A 14,175-nucleotide genomic window follows, 5' to 3' on the forward strand; every position below is an offset into this window, starting at 1 on the left:
CTGTTTAAACAGAAACTAACATGTAGAAATCAGCAATTAAGGCTATCCAATGTTAAATTCATTTCTATTTAATAGACAATATTATGATTTTAACATGAAAGAATGTATAAGAAGTACAGGAGAAATAGTCAAAGAGAGAAAACCAAAGAGCTAAGGAAGAAAGAGGAAGTTCTAAAAGGACATTCTGTAGACCTTTTTAATTCCTTTGGCTGCTTTTAAGATTTTTTGGTTTTAAGCAATTTGATTATGATGAATTTTAGAGTAGTCTTCTTCGGGGATTTTTTTTGTGCCTTATTGAGTTTTTGGAGCTGTGAGTTTATATATAGCTTTATCAAATTTTGAAATTTCCATTGTTTCTGTATATTTTTTGCACCTGTACAGTTCACTCCTTAAGAGAATCTGATTATACATACATTAGGCACTTGCAGTTGTTTTACAGCTCACTGATGGTCTCTTCATTTCTAAATTATTTTTTCTATCTGTGTTTTACTTTGGATAGTATCCACTGGCATGTCTTCAAGTTGACTGATCTTTTCTTCTGCAATATCTAATCTACCATTAATGCCATCACTGTATTTTTCATCTCACACATTGCAGTTTTCATTGCTAGAAGTTGAACTCGGGTCTTCTTTATATCTTCATTGTCTCTATTTAAATTTTTGGACCTATTGAAAATAGTTACAAAAAATTGCTTTAATGTCCTTGCCTGCTAATTTTAACTTCTATGTTAGTTGTGTTTAATTTTCATTTTTTCTTCTCATCATGGGTTGTATTTCCCTACGTCCTCGTGTCTGATAAATTGCATGCCAAACATTGTGAATTTTGCCTTGATGGACCTTTTTTATTCCTATAAATATTCTTGAGGTTTGTTATGGAATGCAGCTAAGTTACTTGGACACTGTTTGATCCTTTCAAGTCTTGCTTTTAAGATTTGCTAGGTGGGATCACTGCAGCACTTAGGCTTGGGCTAATTATTCTCCATTTGTGAGATAAGACTCTTCTGAGCACCCTACCCAATGCCTAAGGAATTGAGATTTTTCTGTCTGGCTGATGGGAATAGGAATCTTTCTGGCCCTGAGTGAGAACTGGGCACTATTCTCTGTTATTTCAGAAGATTCTTTGCCCAGTCTTGCGCAGTTTTCTCACAGTGCCCATGAGGACACACGTGCTGGTCAGTACTCTGCTGAATACTCTAGGGACGCCCTGGAGCAGGGGTCCCCAACCCCCGGGCCGCAGACTGGTACCGGTCTGCAGCCTGTTAGGAACCGGGCCGCGCGGCAAGAGGTGAGCGGCGGGCGAGAGAAGCTTAGTCTGCCGCTCCCCATCGCTCGCATTACTGCCTGAACCACCCCACACACCCCCGGAAAAACTGTCTTCCACGAAACTGGTCCCTGGTGTCAAAAAGATTGGGGACCGCTGCCCTAGATTATTCAGCAAGTCTCCAGGTTTCCTCCGCTGTGTGCCTCTCTCTCCTTTGGTACTCTGTCCTATGAACTCTACCGCCTTGGTCTCTCTGGACTCTCAGCCTGTCTCCTCAACTCAGGAAGCCTGCTGGCTCTGCCTGAGTCCCCTCCCTGAGCCATGTTCAGGAAACTCAAGCCAGTAAGCTGGGGTAACTGTAAGGCTCACCTCATTTGTTTCCCTTCTTTCAGCGTTATTGTCCTTTATTACTTGATATCCAGTGTTTTGAAAACCACTGCTCTATATATTTTATATGTGTATTTTTCCTTGGGGTGTGTGTGTGTGTTGGGTTGGGGGAGGTTGTTTCAGGCAGGAAGGTAAATCCAGACCCTGTTATTCCATCATAGCCAGAAACAAAAATCTTCAAACAAAAATTTTAAGTACAAAATTGCCAAGCTGTCAACAATTGTGTGATTAAACTTTCCAACCTTCTTTCCACTACTACAAAGCAGTCTTAGACAGAAAATTAAAAACTAAAAAGAGATTTACCAGACTCTGTAACAACCCTTATTTCTCATCTTTATAATGAAACAGGTATTTAAACAGCTAAATTTAAAATGTTTTTCTTACTATTTGCCAAGGGCTTTATATTTATTGTGTATTTTAATTCTCATAATAATCCTATAATGTAGGCAACATCATCCTTCTTTCAGAGGTGTAGGATCTGAGACTCAAGAAAGTTAATTAGCTATTATCCTCATGCATAAACCATTATCCTTAGGTTTAGGCATAAATAATTGTAGATAATAGCAATCAGTGAAACTTTATTAGTTGATATTCTATAAACAATGGATGTCAAAAAGCATAGCTGTGTTCAAAAAGTATAATGCCAGCTAGAACAAAAACATTTGAAAAAAGTTAAAACTTTTGGGGCTTCCCTGGTGGCGCAGTGGTTGAGAGTCCGCCTGCCAATGCAGGGGAAAGTTAAAAGTTTTGAGTAATGGAAAGGAACGGTAAAAAACCCAGATCAGCTCATTATTATTCTCTGGCATAATTCTCAGACAGTTGGTTTGTAAGATTTAGAAAGAAATACAATTGAGATATTAAAAAAATACCTTTAATTTTTTGGATAAGTTTATTTGATTTACAGATTTGAGGGATGGTAGAGACTATATATTTTTAAATCAGTAAAGCATTTGAGAAATTTCCCCTGACCTTTACTTTGATATGACTATAATAAGAAAATGGAGATTCAGTTCTACAAAGTTAAAGGAACTTTTTTAAAACAAAGAACATAGACAGATGACTTTAAATGCCTATTGAGATGCCTATTTTGAAGGTTAGGCATCAAAAAAAAATTCAAGAAAAGGATGATTGGAAAGTATCCTGAAACCACCTATCCCCAAATAGTCTCTCTATAGGTAGGGTCAACAGGCACAATGCAGAAGGGGAGTGGTCAGTGGCTCCAAGGATGAGGGGAGGGAAAGAACTGTAGAAAAGTGATGCCCCTCAGAAAAGTATGTATGTGAAAATTGTCTACTACATTAAAAAGACCATTCATAAGGAATGAATTTGAGAATTATTTTATTAAGAAAAATATAGTGTCATTAACAAAGTAATATGTACATTTAAAAAACTGCTTACAAAATAAATTAAAGATACATTCCATAAATTTAAAAAATATATATATTTAAACTCTAACAAAGGCACTTCTTCGGGATTGGCTTGCACGCACCGCTCTTGTCTGTTAGATAATTTTTAAAATTTGGCTTAGAATACTTTCACAATATTTTGCTTGGAAATTATTTCAAATTGCTTCATTATATGTACAACTTTTGTGCACTTTTTTCTTTAATTCTCTTCTTTTGTAAATTTTTGGTATAAAAAGACAAGAAGTGTCAGTACACATGGAAGAAATGTCTCCCTTTTAAACAGAGGTTTACATGCTATAGTGTTCAACTTTTTTCCTTGAAAAAGTTCTCCTTCTACTACACTTTTAGATCCTTTCTTTGAGCAGGGCTCATGTAGTTCCAGCTGAGAATTACTGCCACAAATTCAGTGGTTCAGGCATGAATGCTAAAAAAAAGTCTCCTCCGACATCTGAAGGACAGTACTTCCCCCATATTATAAACCTACGTTAAACAATAAAAGCTTATAAAAATAAGCTAAGAAACCCTTTTATAATTAAAAAAAACTATTAGTGGTCTTTTAAATGTCACAGTTAGAGTTAACAGTTCCATCTACCTAATAAAGATGATTAACTTTGTTGCTGTGAAATGTGACTTTACCGAAGGTTTACTTTGTTTCTATGAAATGCGGCTGAAACGTCTCCACAGTTCTATCAAATATGAGACTTGTTCTAGGCATTTATCTGTTTTGACTTCTCTTTTCCTTCTTTTCTTCATTGTCTGAGTATTATTTATCTGTGGAATAGGAGAAGCAATAGTCAAAATTAATTGTCACCATCTTTGAGTGGCTGGTTATTTTGTCTTCTTTATGCAAATCTCTCAGTCTGTCCCCCAAGACACCTACAGCTTTCTCCAGAAGAATGCACTCCTGTCTCTCCACCCAAGTACTTCAAGGCCAAGCACCACCTCCTTCACAAGCCCTCTGCTAATTGCTCAGACATTTCTTTTGGAAATTCTTCTAGTGCTTCAGAGTGTTTTTCACTTAACTTGGCTCTCAATTACCTATTGTTTTATCATGGGTATTCCCTGTAGCACTGAGCACAATGCCTTATAGATAAGAAACACTATTTATTGAATGATTAAATTGATAAATAGCTGATGATTTCATGATCTCCCTGACAAGATCATAAATTCCTCAAGAAAAGGAGTCATCTCATGCCTCTTCATAGATACAATTCAGTAGACCTATTATTTGTACCCAAAGTGCTCCCACCTTCTGTCCCTTCCAACCTCCTAGATGTGCTACAGACACCTGAAGGCTTATTCTGAAGAGGAGTCTAACTGTCAAAAAAAGATTGCAATCGTCTGATATATTCCTTCACCTGAATTACTCTCAAGTAGTGACTGACTGGGCCTCCTAGACACACAGTATTCAGACCAATAAAGTTCACCAGGTTACAAAGCATGGTTACAAAGGCTTACCATCTACAGTCTGCTAAATCATAATTAAATATTATTGGTTTTAGGCTCTCTCCCTTTGGGCTTGGGAGAGGGCTGAAATAAATCACTCCAGACGTTCCCTTTCTCACATGTTGTCCAAACTTATCTAGCCTGTCCTCTATGCTCTTCTTACATGGATGAACATCACTGTGGCCATCTGTAGATTTGCCAGAGTCTCCTTAAGAGAAGGTATAGAGCCAAACAGGTTTTTCACATGGCTGCCTGGTATTGAGCTTCAATCTTCAGTCCCTAAAAACTAACAGCCTTGGTCACCCGGACACTCAGTGTGCAGACTGATAAAGTCCACCGGTTAATAGGCCGCAGTCATACAAATCTGCACTGTCTCTTTTTGTCTTTTTAAAAATTGTCATCAGGAAGATAAATTCCCTGCTTTTCTTGCCTGCTGAAATAAATATTTATTGAGAACTTGTTACATACCAGGCACCGTTCCAAGTGCTTTTACATATATTGACTCATTTAATCCTCATAAACACTCTATATGGGACTTGCTAGTATGATCCTCATTTTGCAGATGAAACTGAACACACAGAGGCTAAGTAATTTATCCAAATTTTCACAGAAGTTAGGGGGCTAGGATTCAAAATCAGGCAGGACTGTGCCCAGACTTCCTGCCCCTAGCTCTGCACTGTTTCCATATTTAAAGTTACACATTCATTCAAATGCACGTAACTGCGTATGCAAAAGATCCATTATGTAAAGAGAGAGCAATAGCACCCATACAAGCAATTACGCAAACATGGAGTAGAGATTTAATGTATAATTTAACATTTAAAGAAAGACGTATACAATTATTAAATGATAAGCCCAAGCAATGCTGCTCATAATACTTTGGAATGGATAAGAATCTCATAAAGAGCCCATACACGGGGACTGTGATTTTGAAGGTCTAGCCTGGGTCCCTGGGAATTGGCTTTTGGACAACCACTCTCCCATGCTCGAGAAGCCAGGACATTCTGATATAGGAAGCTCAGCGTTCATACTTTGAAATACTGGCCTAAGGTTTAGAACACAATTCTGCCAAAGGAATCAGAACCCTAGAAACCGATGGGTTTCAATCCAGTTGTCAACGTGGGACTAACCGACAATCTACAGGTTTTACCCGCTCATTTGCCCTTCGAAAGACAGAACCTAAATAAAAATCACAACTCTGCACGGAAGCCCTACTTGAATTCAAGGTTAGCTCCAAGATATTAAAATGCGACCTTCGGATGCATCGGTTTACCTGAATTCCGGAGTAGCCTGAGCACCTGAGGGAGAGCGTAGCATTAGTTTGCTTGGCGAAGGTTTCCTTGGCAAGTGAGGCGCAGCCGTATATGGGTTTAAAGGTAAAGTGCTCGATTTTAATGAGGCAATCCGGCTGCTCGCAGGCGGCAAAATTTACGAGAAAGGAAGAAAACGCCAGGGAGAAAAAAAAAGAGAGTTGATAAGACATGAGTGAAAGGGGCAGCGGGGGCGGGGGGAGGGAGAGGAGCGGGAGACACTACAAAGGCGATTCGAGCAGGAGGAAAGAGGTCTCGGGTGAGCAGAGGAGAAAGAGCCCAAGGAAGGCGAAGGAAGGAGGGGTGTTACACTGCAGAGGGCGCTTAGGGAGAAAGGACTCGCGCTGCTCTCGCTCCGCCCACGTCTGCAGGTCCGAGGGGCAGCGCTGAGAGCGGAGGCTCGCACCCCGCAAGGGGTGCCCCTGACGTCGTTCCCTGGTCCCCGTTCCCAATTTGCCTTTCCTCCCTAGGGCGAGGGGTAGGAGGAGCCTCTCCCGGACTCCCGCTCAGATCCGACAGACTTCCTCACCTTATATTAGAACGGAAGTGGCGTCCCGAGCTGGGCACCGGCTTAGAGGTTTCCCGCAGCCCAGACGTCCCTACTGGGTCAACGTCACCTGGGAGCCCAGCCACCACCTGGGGTTCTACCCACCGCAGGATACCTCCTCCCCGGGATGCCTGGCATCTCTCTGGAGAAAGCCAGAAGCACTAACCACTTACCGCGTCTTCACAGTAGACGAACTTGTTAAACCTGATACTCTTCGTCTGGAAGAAAGAAAAAATAGCATACGACAAAGAGGGTCAAGACTTAAATTCACGGGAGTAATCATCGCCCCACCCCCTTCCATTGTTCCCAGGTTTTAAAGATGCTCTGAAAGCAGTTTCCATTTAGGCACTTGTTTCCTTTGCGTCTGTTTCTGTGTTTGACAAGGTAGTGAAACATATAGGGTCTTCAGATAGTGCCTGCTAGTGTTTGAAACTGGGTATCGAATGATCCTGTCCTAGAGGGAGATCTTCATGCATTTCACACATACATGCTCTATCCAGAAACCAGAATAATCAGGAAAATGATTCCTACTGTATATTAAACAATCTGAAGTACCTTTATCCCACAATGGCATCCTAAAGCATCTAGAAAACTAGAAAGACCTGAAGCGTACATTCTACCAGGCTATCCTCACTGGGTAGGGCTTAGCTCACAAGAATTCCCTCCTCTCTTTCTCTTTCTTTCTCAAGCCCTTAATCACTGTCTTTTTTCCCCCCCACTAGTGAGGAGGATTTAACAGAGAGTAGACAACCTTGCTGGACACCTATCAATATCTGCTCATCATCAGCATCTGCACATTAATTAGTGTGCCAATTTCTAGGTAGTCAGTTTTGAAGCCAATATATTTCAGTACCACTTGTAAATTTTTTTTTGACAAAATGCTGGGCCATGATTATTTTCCAAATTATTTTTCTTTCCTTGAAAGTTAAATTGTAGTGTGTGTGTGCCTACTCTTACAATAAAAATACATTTCAAAAAAGTTTCTTCACTTACCCCATTTATATATACATTCAGTTCTGGATGAATGACGTCCTGGTAAATATCTTTAATATTCTTAAAGTCACAGTCAGTAAAATTGTAGGTTAGCACGAGCTCTACCAGTTGCAAGATGAAGATCTTCCTGAAAAAAACTGAACAAATAATAAGGTATCAGGCAATGTACTTGGAAACCCAATCCCACCCCAGTTTCACACTAAACTCTTTCCACCAACACTGAATTGCTTCTAGAGCTGCAGGGCCTGCCTTAGGGGTAAGTGCCCAGGCACCACTTGTTGCCTCTCATTCCCAGTGCACACGAAGCCCATATTCACCCATATCGTTGCCTTAGGTTGGAGTCTCCCTGATGCTCTAGAGCTTTCTGGCTCCACATATATAACACCTAAACGCCTACGGGCTCTTTTCTCCTAGGCCAATGATTTTCCTTGTGGTCATTCTCTTCCTTTATAGAATTCTAAATTGATGACATGAAAGAAAAAGCCTAGACAAATCTATGGAATTTTAACATTAGTAAAATCATCAGAATTTCCCTCACCTTCCTCCTTTTGTCTTTGCCCTAAACCTTTGATATGTGCCTGAATGTGCTTTAAGAAAGAGATAACCACATCTTTCTCCTACAGGGCTGGTTCTAAGACCAAACCCCTTTCTTGGGAAAAACACCCCAAACAGTAACCACTGTAAAAAGTAGGTACCACTGCTCCTGCATGCTGTACACTCTGAGCATTTCCTTTGGCCACCTCCAACTAGTGCTTTTCCTTCTCTGTGGCTACTGAGAAAACGCATGTGCTCACTTAATGGGATACTTTGGAGGGTGGGTGCAGCTTCAGGTTTGGACTGCACTTCCAGATAAAGGCATTAAATATGCATTAGTGACCAGAACCATAGGGGCAGGGACGATAAGAAATTGAAACGAATGTGAAAAGATCTGATGGGCCTCACCCTCAAAAAACTTACTTTCCAAAGCACTTAACCAACTTCGTGAAAGTGCTACTTTTGGGTGACTGGGGCCAACTTAGGGGCTGCAGTCCCTCTAGCAAGTTCTGTAGGTGTTAAGAACTTTTTTTTTTTTTTTTTTTTTTGCGATACTTGGGCCTCCCACCGTTGTGGCCTCTCCCGCTGCGGAGCACAGGCTCCGGACGCGCAGGCTCAGCGGTCATGGCTCACGGGCCCAGCCGCTCCGCGGCATGTGGGATCCCTCCGGACCGGGTCACGAACCCGTGTCCCCTGCATCGGCAAGCGGACTCCCAACCACTGCGCCACCAGGGAAGCCCCGGGAAGCCCCTCAAGAACTTTTAAACCCACAAAGTCCACGGTCCTGTCACCTTCACAGCCCCGCTCTTCAGGGCTGCGTTTAAGAACTGGAACTCTAGACGCCAGGATCCCGGCAGACCGCACGGCGCAGTGAGCAGCGAAGCAAGCGGGGCAAGGTGCTGTCCAGCGCGCAGCTCGCCCGGAGGCTCGCACAATTCGTGCGCCCGGCGCCCCGGCGCCGAGCCTTAGCCCCACGCTGCGTAGCCTGGACAATTTCGGTCAGCTGGGGCCTGAGCTCTGGCACCTGTTTTAGGGACGGGAGAAGCAACGAGATGGCGGGCTTGGATTTGCCCTCGCAAACTCGTGTGAATCCAGAAAACGGAGTTTAAACGCTGCGAAGTGAGTTAGGGAGAGCGCCCTAGAGGATGCCTAGCCGCCTTCCGTGCTATGACAGCGCCAACAGGGAGTTGAAGGGAAGGAAGACCCAAACCGACGGGGCTGCTGGGAGATGAACCCCTCTCCAGACGAGATTGGCCCGCGCTGCCCCGGGCTCTCCTGACACCCAACTCCCCTCTTGCCCCCCTTCCATCCCCCAACCGCCTTGCGTGTCAGAGCCTGCAGAGTCCAGGTCCTTGGGAAGTTCCTAGGAGTCATCTCCGGAGCCGCCGTGAGCTGCCCAAACAAACAGGGCGCCCCACGTGAGTACTAGCAAATGTCACAGGCCACGCCGAGCCTGGGAACATCAGGGGGTGGCGAGCGAAGCAGGAAAAGTACGGAATCGGGGTGGTGGGTGGGGTGAGGACGCGAGCCAGAAGTGAACTTTTTTTATAGAAGGAGTTCCACAGCTGTACCAGTACAGCTGGACCCAATTCGCTCGTTAATGCCTGGTGGTAAAGGTTGTGGCGCTAATAGGAGTGTAGGACAGCCGCTGATTCACCGCTGACTTCAAAGGTGGGCTTTTCTGGAACCCTCCAAGTCTAGGATTTAATGTCGTGGCAGTATCCTTTGAAGAGAATTCCTCCGCCTCTCTCCCTCTGCATCACCAACTTTTCAGGGTCTTGTGGGATGATGCCAAAGCCTGATTCATCTGCTATGACATGAGAGGTGTTTCTGATCGGCAGCTGGAGATTGGGTAGGAGGACAGGATCCTGAGACACAGCTTTCTTCACTGGGTTGGGATATGCTGAGGGGGCAGGGGCAGAGGAAAGCAGCTTTTGCCCAGGTTCCACTTGCATTCTTCTAGGGCAGGGGTCCCCAACGCCCCTGGCCATGGCTGGTAGCGGTCCATGGCCTGTTAGGAACCCGCTGCTCATCAGGAGGTGAGTGGTGGGCTGGGGAGCAAAGCTTCATCTGTATTTACAGCTGCCCGCCCCCGCTCACATTATGGCCTGAACTCTGCCTCGTGTCAGCATTATGGTGAGTTGTATAATTATTGCATTATATATTACAATGTAATAATAGAAATAAAGTGCACAATAAATGTAATGCGCTTGAATCGTCCTGAAACCATCCCCTCCCCCAATCTGTGCAAAAATTGTTGTTCCACGAAACCAGTCCCTGGTGCCAAAATAGTTGGGGACCGCTGTTCTACGGTGTAACCGAGCTGCCTCCCTTCCTTTGTTTCTTCCTTTAAAACTGCGTCTATGGCGGTTTTTGTTGAGATAGGGCAGACAGTGTTCCCCTCCCTCCTCAGACATCCTGGAAGATGTCTCTTTGCCTGTTAAACACTGCTAAACACTTGTGCCTGGGGACCCCAATTTCCTTATCTATTACTATGTGGCCTCTTAGATCACTTCAATCATATCACTTTTCTGCTCAAAAACTCTTGGTAAACCCCGGTTGCCTTGACATTTACAATCATCCTTCCCCACCTGGCTCCAAGCTGTCTTTCCAGCCTTGTCCCCTTTATTCTCCTAGGCTTCTGCCAAATAGCAGCTGAAGGTAATATGCTCTAAAGGTGTCCTTAGTTTTCTTCTTCCCAGCCTCACATCCTCAGGTGTAGGCATTCTCCTGTTATTCAATGCTCATTTCACTGGACATCTCCTCCAAAATTGGTCTCTTACCTGGATGTGACCTCACTTTCCTTTAAGCCATATTTATTTTGGGCTTCCCTCTTATGACCTCCATTTATTATATAATATATCAATAATGTTTTTCAACCTTATGTTTTTACTGGACTGTGCATTCCTTAGAAACAGGGAATGGTTTATAATAATTGATTTGTTCCGTATCAATTTAATTTTTTCCAAAAACATTTGAAGTGGCTTGCTGTAAATGCATTGGTACTAGAAGGTAAAAAAACAGTCAGGATAAGACAGAGGAAAGGTACCAAGACATAAGGAAGGTGAGGGAAGGCCATAGAAGAATATTATTAAGAAATGAAGAATTAAGACAAGTTCAAAAGTGAATTCTGATCTTCCAAACAACCATTGCAAAGGAGAGAATATGATGGACTCTACAAGTTCATTAGGGGAAGCCAATTTTTCTTATGCCTATTATCATCATAGTTAGCACTGTAAGGCTCAGCTTATGTGCTATATAATATATACTCAAATTCTCAATAAGTTGAAGTATATATTAATCTTCTTTTAAGATCATTGTCAGGAAGCAAATCATTTCCTCTTGAAAGAAGCTCTCTATAAAGATTTCTCTTTATAACTTTTTGCTACTGTACTCCTAGAATCCACTTAGGCCTTGCCTGGGACAACCATTCAGGTAAGGGCATCTCTGAAAATTCCTAGTGGGCTGAAGAGCGTTTTCTCTCTTTCTATTTGGTCAAGTGCTAAAGATGTGAACAGTAGCTTCATGTATAGTTTGGGAAATCCTAGGTTAGGTCAAGAAGGGTATCTTCCATGTGGTAGGAAAGTGATATGATTTGTAGCACTCTGTGATTACTCGGAGAACTAAGGTAATACTCTCACCCATGAGATGGGCCAGAAAATGACCCAGAACCCAGCTCTCTTTTCTCCTACCCTCACTAAAAAGGTGTCATTTATTTATTTCCTTAATTTTTTATTTCTTATTTTATTAATAGTTCCCTTTCTTTTTCATTCCCTTATTTTTCCCCCCCATCTTTTAAATTTACTTCTTTCCTCCTCTTCTTTTAACTATCCAGAGTATTTAAAGTAGCTAGTCCTCATGGGAAATTCAGTTGGTGTTTGAAGTAGATCCAAGTTGTTAGGAAAAAAGCATACTATTTTTTTTTTTACCTTATTAAATCATAGTGTCATTGGACTTTAAAAAATGGAAGTGTTATCAGATAGGTTATTGATGAAATGGGAGAGATCTCCCTCTATGGATAAGAAAAGTGGATAACACCAAACTTGGTAATATTTTAAGATGTGTGACAATGGACTTTCCCCAGCAGATGGGTATTCTTTTGGGCCTGGAAGTAAAGTGAATTACTCTAGATTCTCCAGGATGCTGGTCATATAATTACTCCTCCTCTTGGTTTTCATATACTAATGCAGAAAGGAAGGGCCACACTTTGCAGTGGTGAACATTCTTTCTTTCTTGATACTCTACCTTCATTGTTCATCAGCATAGTATAGTATTTACGTAATGTGCAGTATGTAATGTCAATGTATGATTTGTGATAACTGCAGCATATATCCATTTTGTCCATTAATTTTGTGTTATATACTTGTACTCAAGCAGCCTTGCTGTCGGTCTGAATCATTGACTGGTATCAACAAACTCCATACTTCCTCTAAGATCCTTTGGGGATATTTGTAGACCAGAAAGTAACGTGAGGGAGTTTCCTGTGACAAATGCAAAAAACATCCCTTTTTTCTTGTTTTATTCTCAGGCTGGTTATACCTGCATAATCAGCCTATGGCCGAGAAATATTGCCAGATATTTTTATATTAGGGAGTGAAGAAGTCTAAATACATGCATAAAAACCTAGTGCTTGTGCTCATTCCTCTGGAGAGAAACAGTGTAAACCTCATCCAATTGGAGTTAAATGATCTTGCTTACTTTACTGTTTTCTACGCTCTAATAGGAAATGAACAAGGAGAGGATTATTCAAGAAGGTAGAAGTTGAGCTTTCTTAGAATGCTTCAAAAATGCTGTCGAAGAGGTCAGAGCTGAAGGATAGTTCCAGTGCTGGATACCTTTGCAAGGATATTTACTAGGCTGGATATTTTCTCTTTTCCCCTCCAGATATATTCTTCACCCTTCCCTATCCTGCTTTGTACATCAGGGAAGCTGACCCATAGGACTGTATCAACAGGCTCCTTTGACTTCTGGCTGGGTTCAGACAATGGGAGATATTGACAAGAGATCAGAGGGTAGGAGGACAGTGAAGGTGGGATTTTAATTCACTCACTTTATCCCTGTTAGCTCCTCATAGATGGGATGCTTTTCTCTCCTCAGGGCCTCAGATTGTGTTGATTGACTTTTTCATCTTTCTACCTTTCAGGTTCTGGTAACCATGCCCTTCCTCTCTCTGTCTCTTTAGATCTAGGGGTGATAATAGCTCTTATTCTTGTTAGCCTGGAGGTACTGCTCTACTTGAAATGTTATGATTTGGCTGGGCTAGGCCCAGTTTATACCCATTGTCTTGGCATAATTAATTAATAAATCTTCCTCATACCCTCAAAAGTAGCACAATTTAAACGATAAATTATATGATTATCAATTTCCCTATAGTTCCTTTGTTAAACTCTCCTACAATTGCCCAGTTTAAATGTGCCATTTGTTTCCTGTGGGCCCCCTGATGGAAACAGTTACCTACAGTCATCACCAGTAGATCATCACCTGAAGCCATCATCTAACATTCCTTTCCTCACCTTTTGTGTCTACCTTGTGGCATCATACTAGTTTTACAAATTTTGCCCAGGAAATCATGGCTCTTGATACGTAATTAACTTTTTTTCTAAAATTTAGACTTTTTCCTGCTCTTAACTGTGAAAGATGAGTTATAAGAAATTCTGCAATTTTCTTTTTTTTTTCCAAATGACATGTCTTTATAGTAATATCACCAGCCAGGATTTGTAAGAAAGCTACCCATCTACTGATTCTATTGTGTAATTTGCTTTTTAGTTGAGCCCTTACTGTTTATGTATAAAAGGGTTTTAAGAAAAGTGACCGTTATGTGAGTCAAGTGGTATGTGAGTCAGTAGCCATTAGCTTATTTCTTATCTGGTATGTTGGAGGCCGTCCAAAGATCTCCCCTATAGTAAATCCCACTACGCCCAGTAATGATATCTGGGTTAAGCAATCACCCTAAATATTTTCTCTCTTAAACATAATAAACTCCTAACAACTAGTTTATGATTGTGCCTCATTAAGGCCTACTTTCTTTCCATAGAGCCAGTCAGGGTTTCTGAGAAGGGGCCGCCCAAGAATTCTAGAATTCCAGACTCGTGGTGAGGGTGGAGGAAGGAAAACAAAGAAAAGGAGAAGGAGACTGGAAAGTTGAGGGTGATAAATGGACAGCAAATAAATATGGAGTCTAAGAATTTGACCTGGGGCCTGTCCTCAGGTGGGATTATCACCTAGAAAAAATGCTGGCGGTTTACAGCAGGTGGTCAGCAAACTACAGCCTGTAGGCTGAATCCTATCCACC

General features: G+C 42.1%; 1 protein-coding gene across 1 annotated transcript; it reads right to left on the reverse strand.

Annotated features, from left to right (window-relative positions):
• Positions 1 to 2,968: 2,968 nt before the first annotated feature.
• Positions 2,969 to 6,517, reverse strand: TSLP (thymic stromal lymphopoietin). Its single transcript, XM_033423830.2, has 2 exons — positions 5,773 to 6,517; positions 2,969 to 3,824 (listed from the first exon to the last, which is right to left on the reverse strand). Exons 1-2 carry the CDS (start codon positions 5,980 to 5,982, stop codon positions 3,708 to 3,710), a joined length of 327 nt encoding a protein of 108 aa, XP_033279721.2. The 5' UTR covers positions 5,983 to 6,517; the 3' UTR covers positions 2,969 to 3,707.
• Positions 6,518 to 14,175: the final 7,658 nt, after the last annotated feature.

This window comes from Orcinus orca, chromosome 3 (assembly GCF_937001465.1).
Source record: "Orcinus orca chromosome 3, mOrcOrc1.1, whole genome shotgun sequence".
NCBI classification, from domain to species: domain Eukaryota; kingdom Metazoa; phylum Chordata; class Mammalia; order Artiodactyla; family Delphinidae; genus Orcinus; species Orcinus orca.

What these genes read in the sequence shown, in the direction of transcription:
- TSLP (XM_033423830.2), bottom strand. Translation starts at nt 5,982, where the DNA reads ATGTCTTATCAACTCTCTTTTTTTTTCTCCCTGGCGTTTTCTTCCTTT. An exon ending in CAGGCTACTCCGGAATTCAG is followed by an intron (nt 3,825 to 5,772) that starts GTAAACCGATGC and finishes CCTATTCCACAG; the next exon opens with ATAAATAATACTCAGACAAT.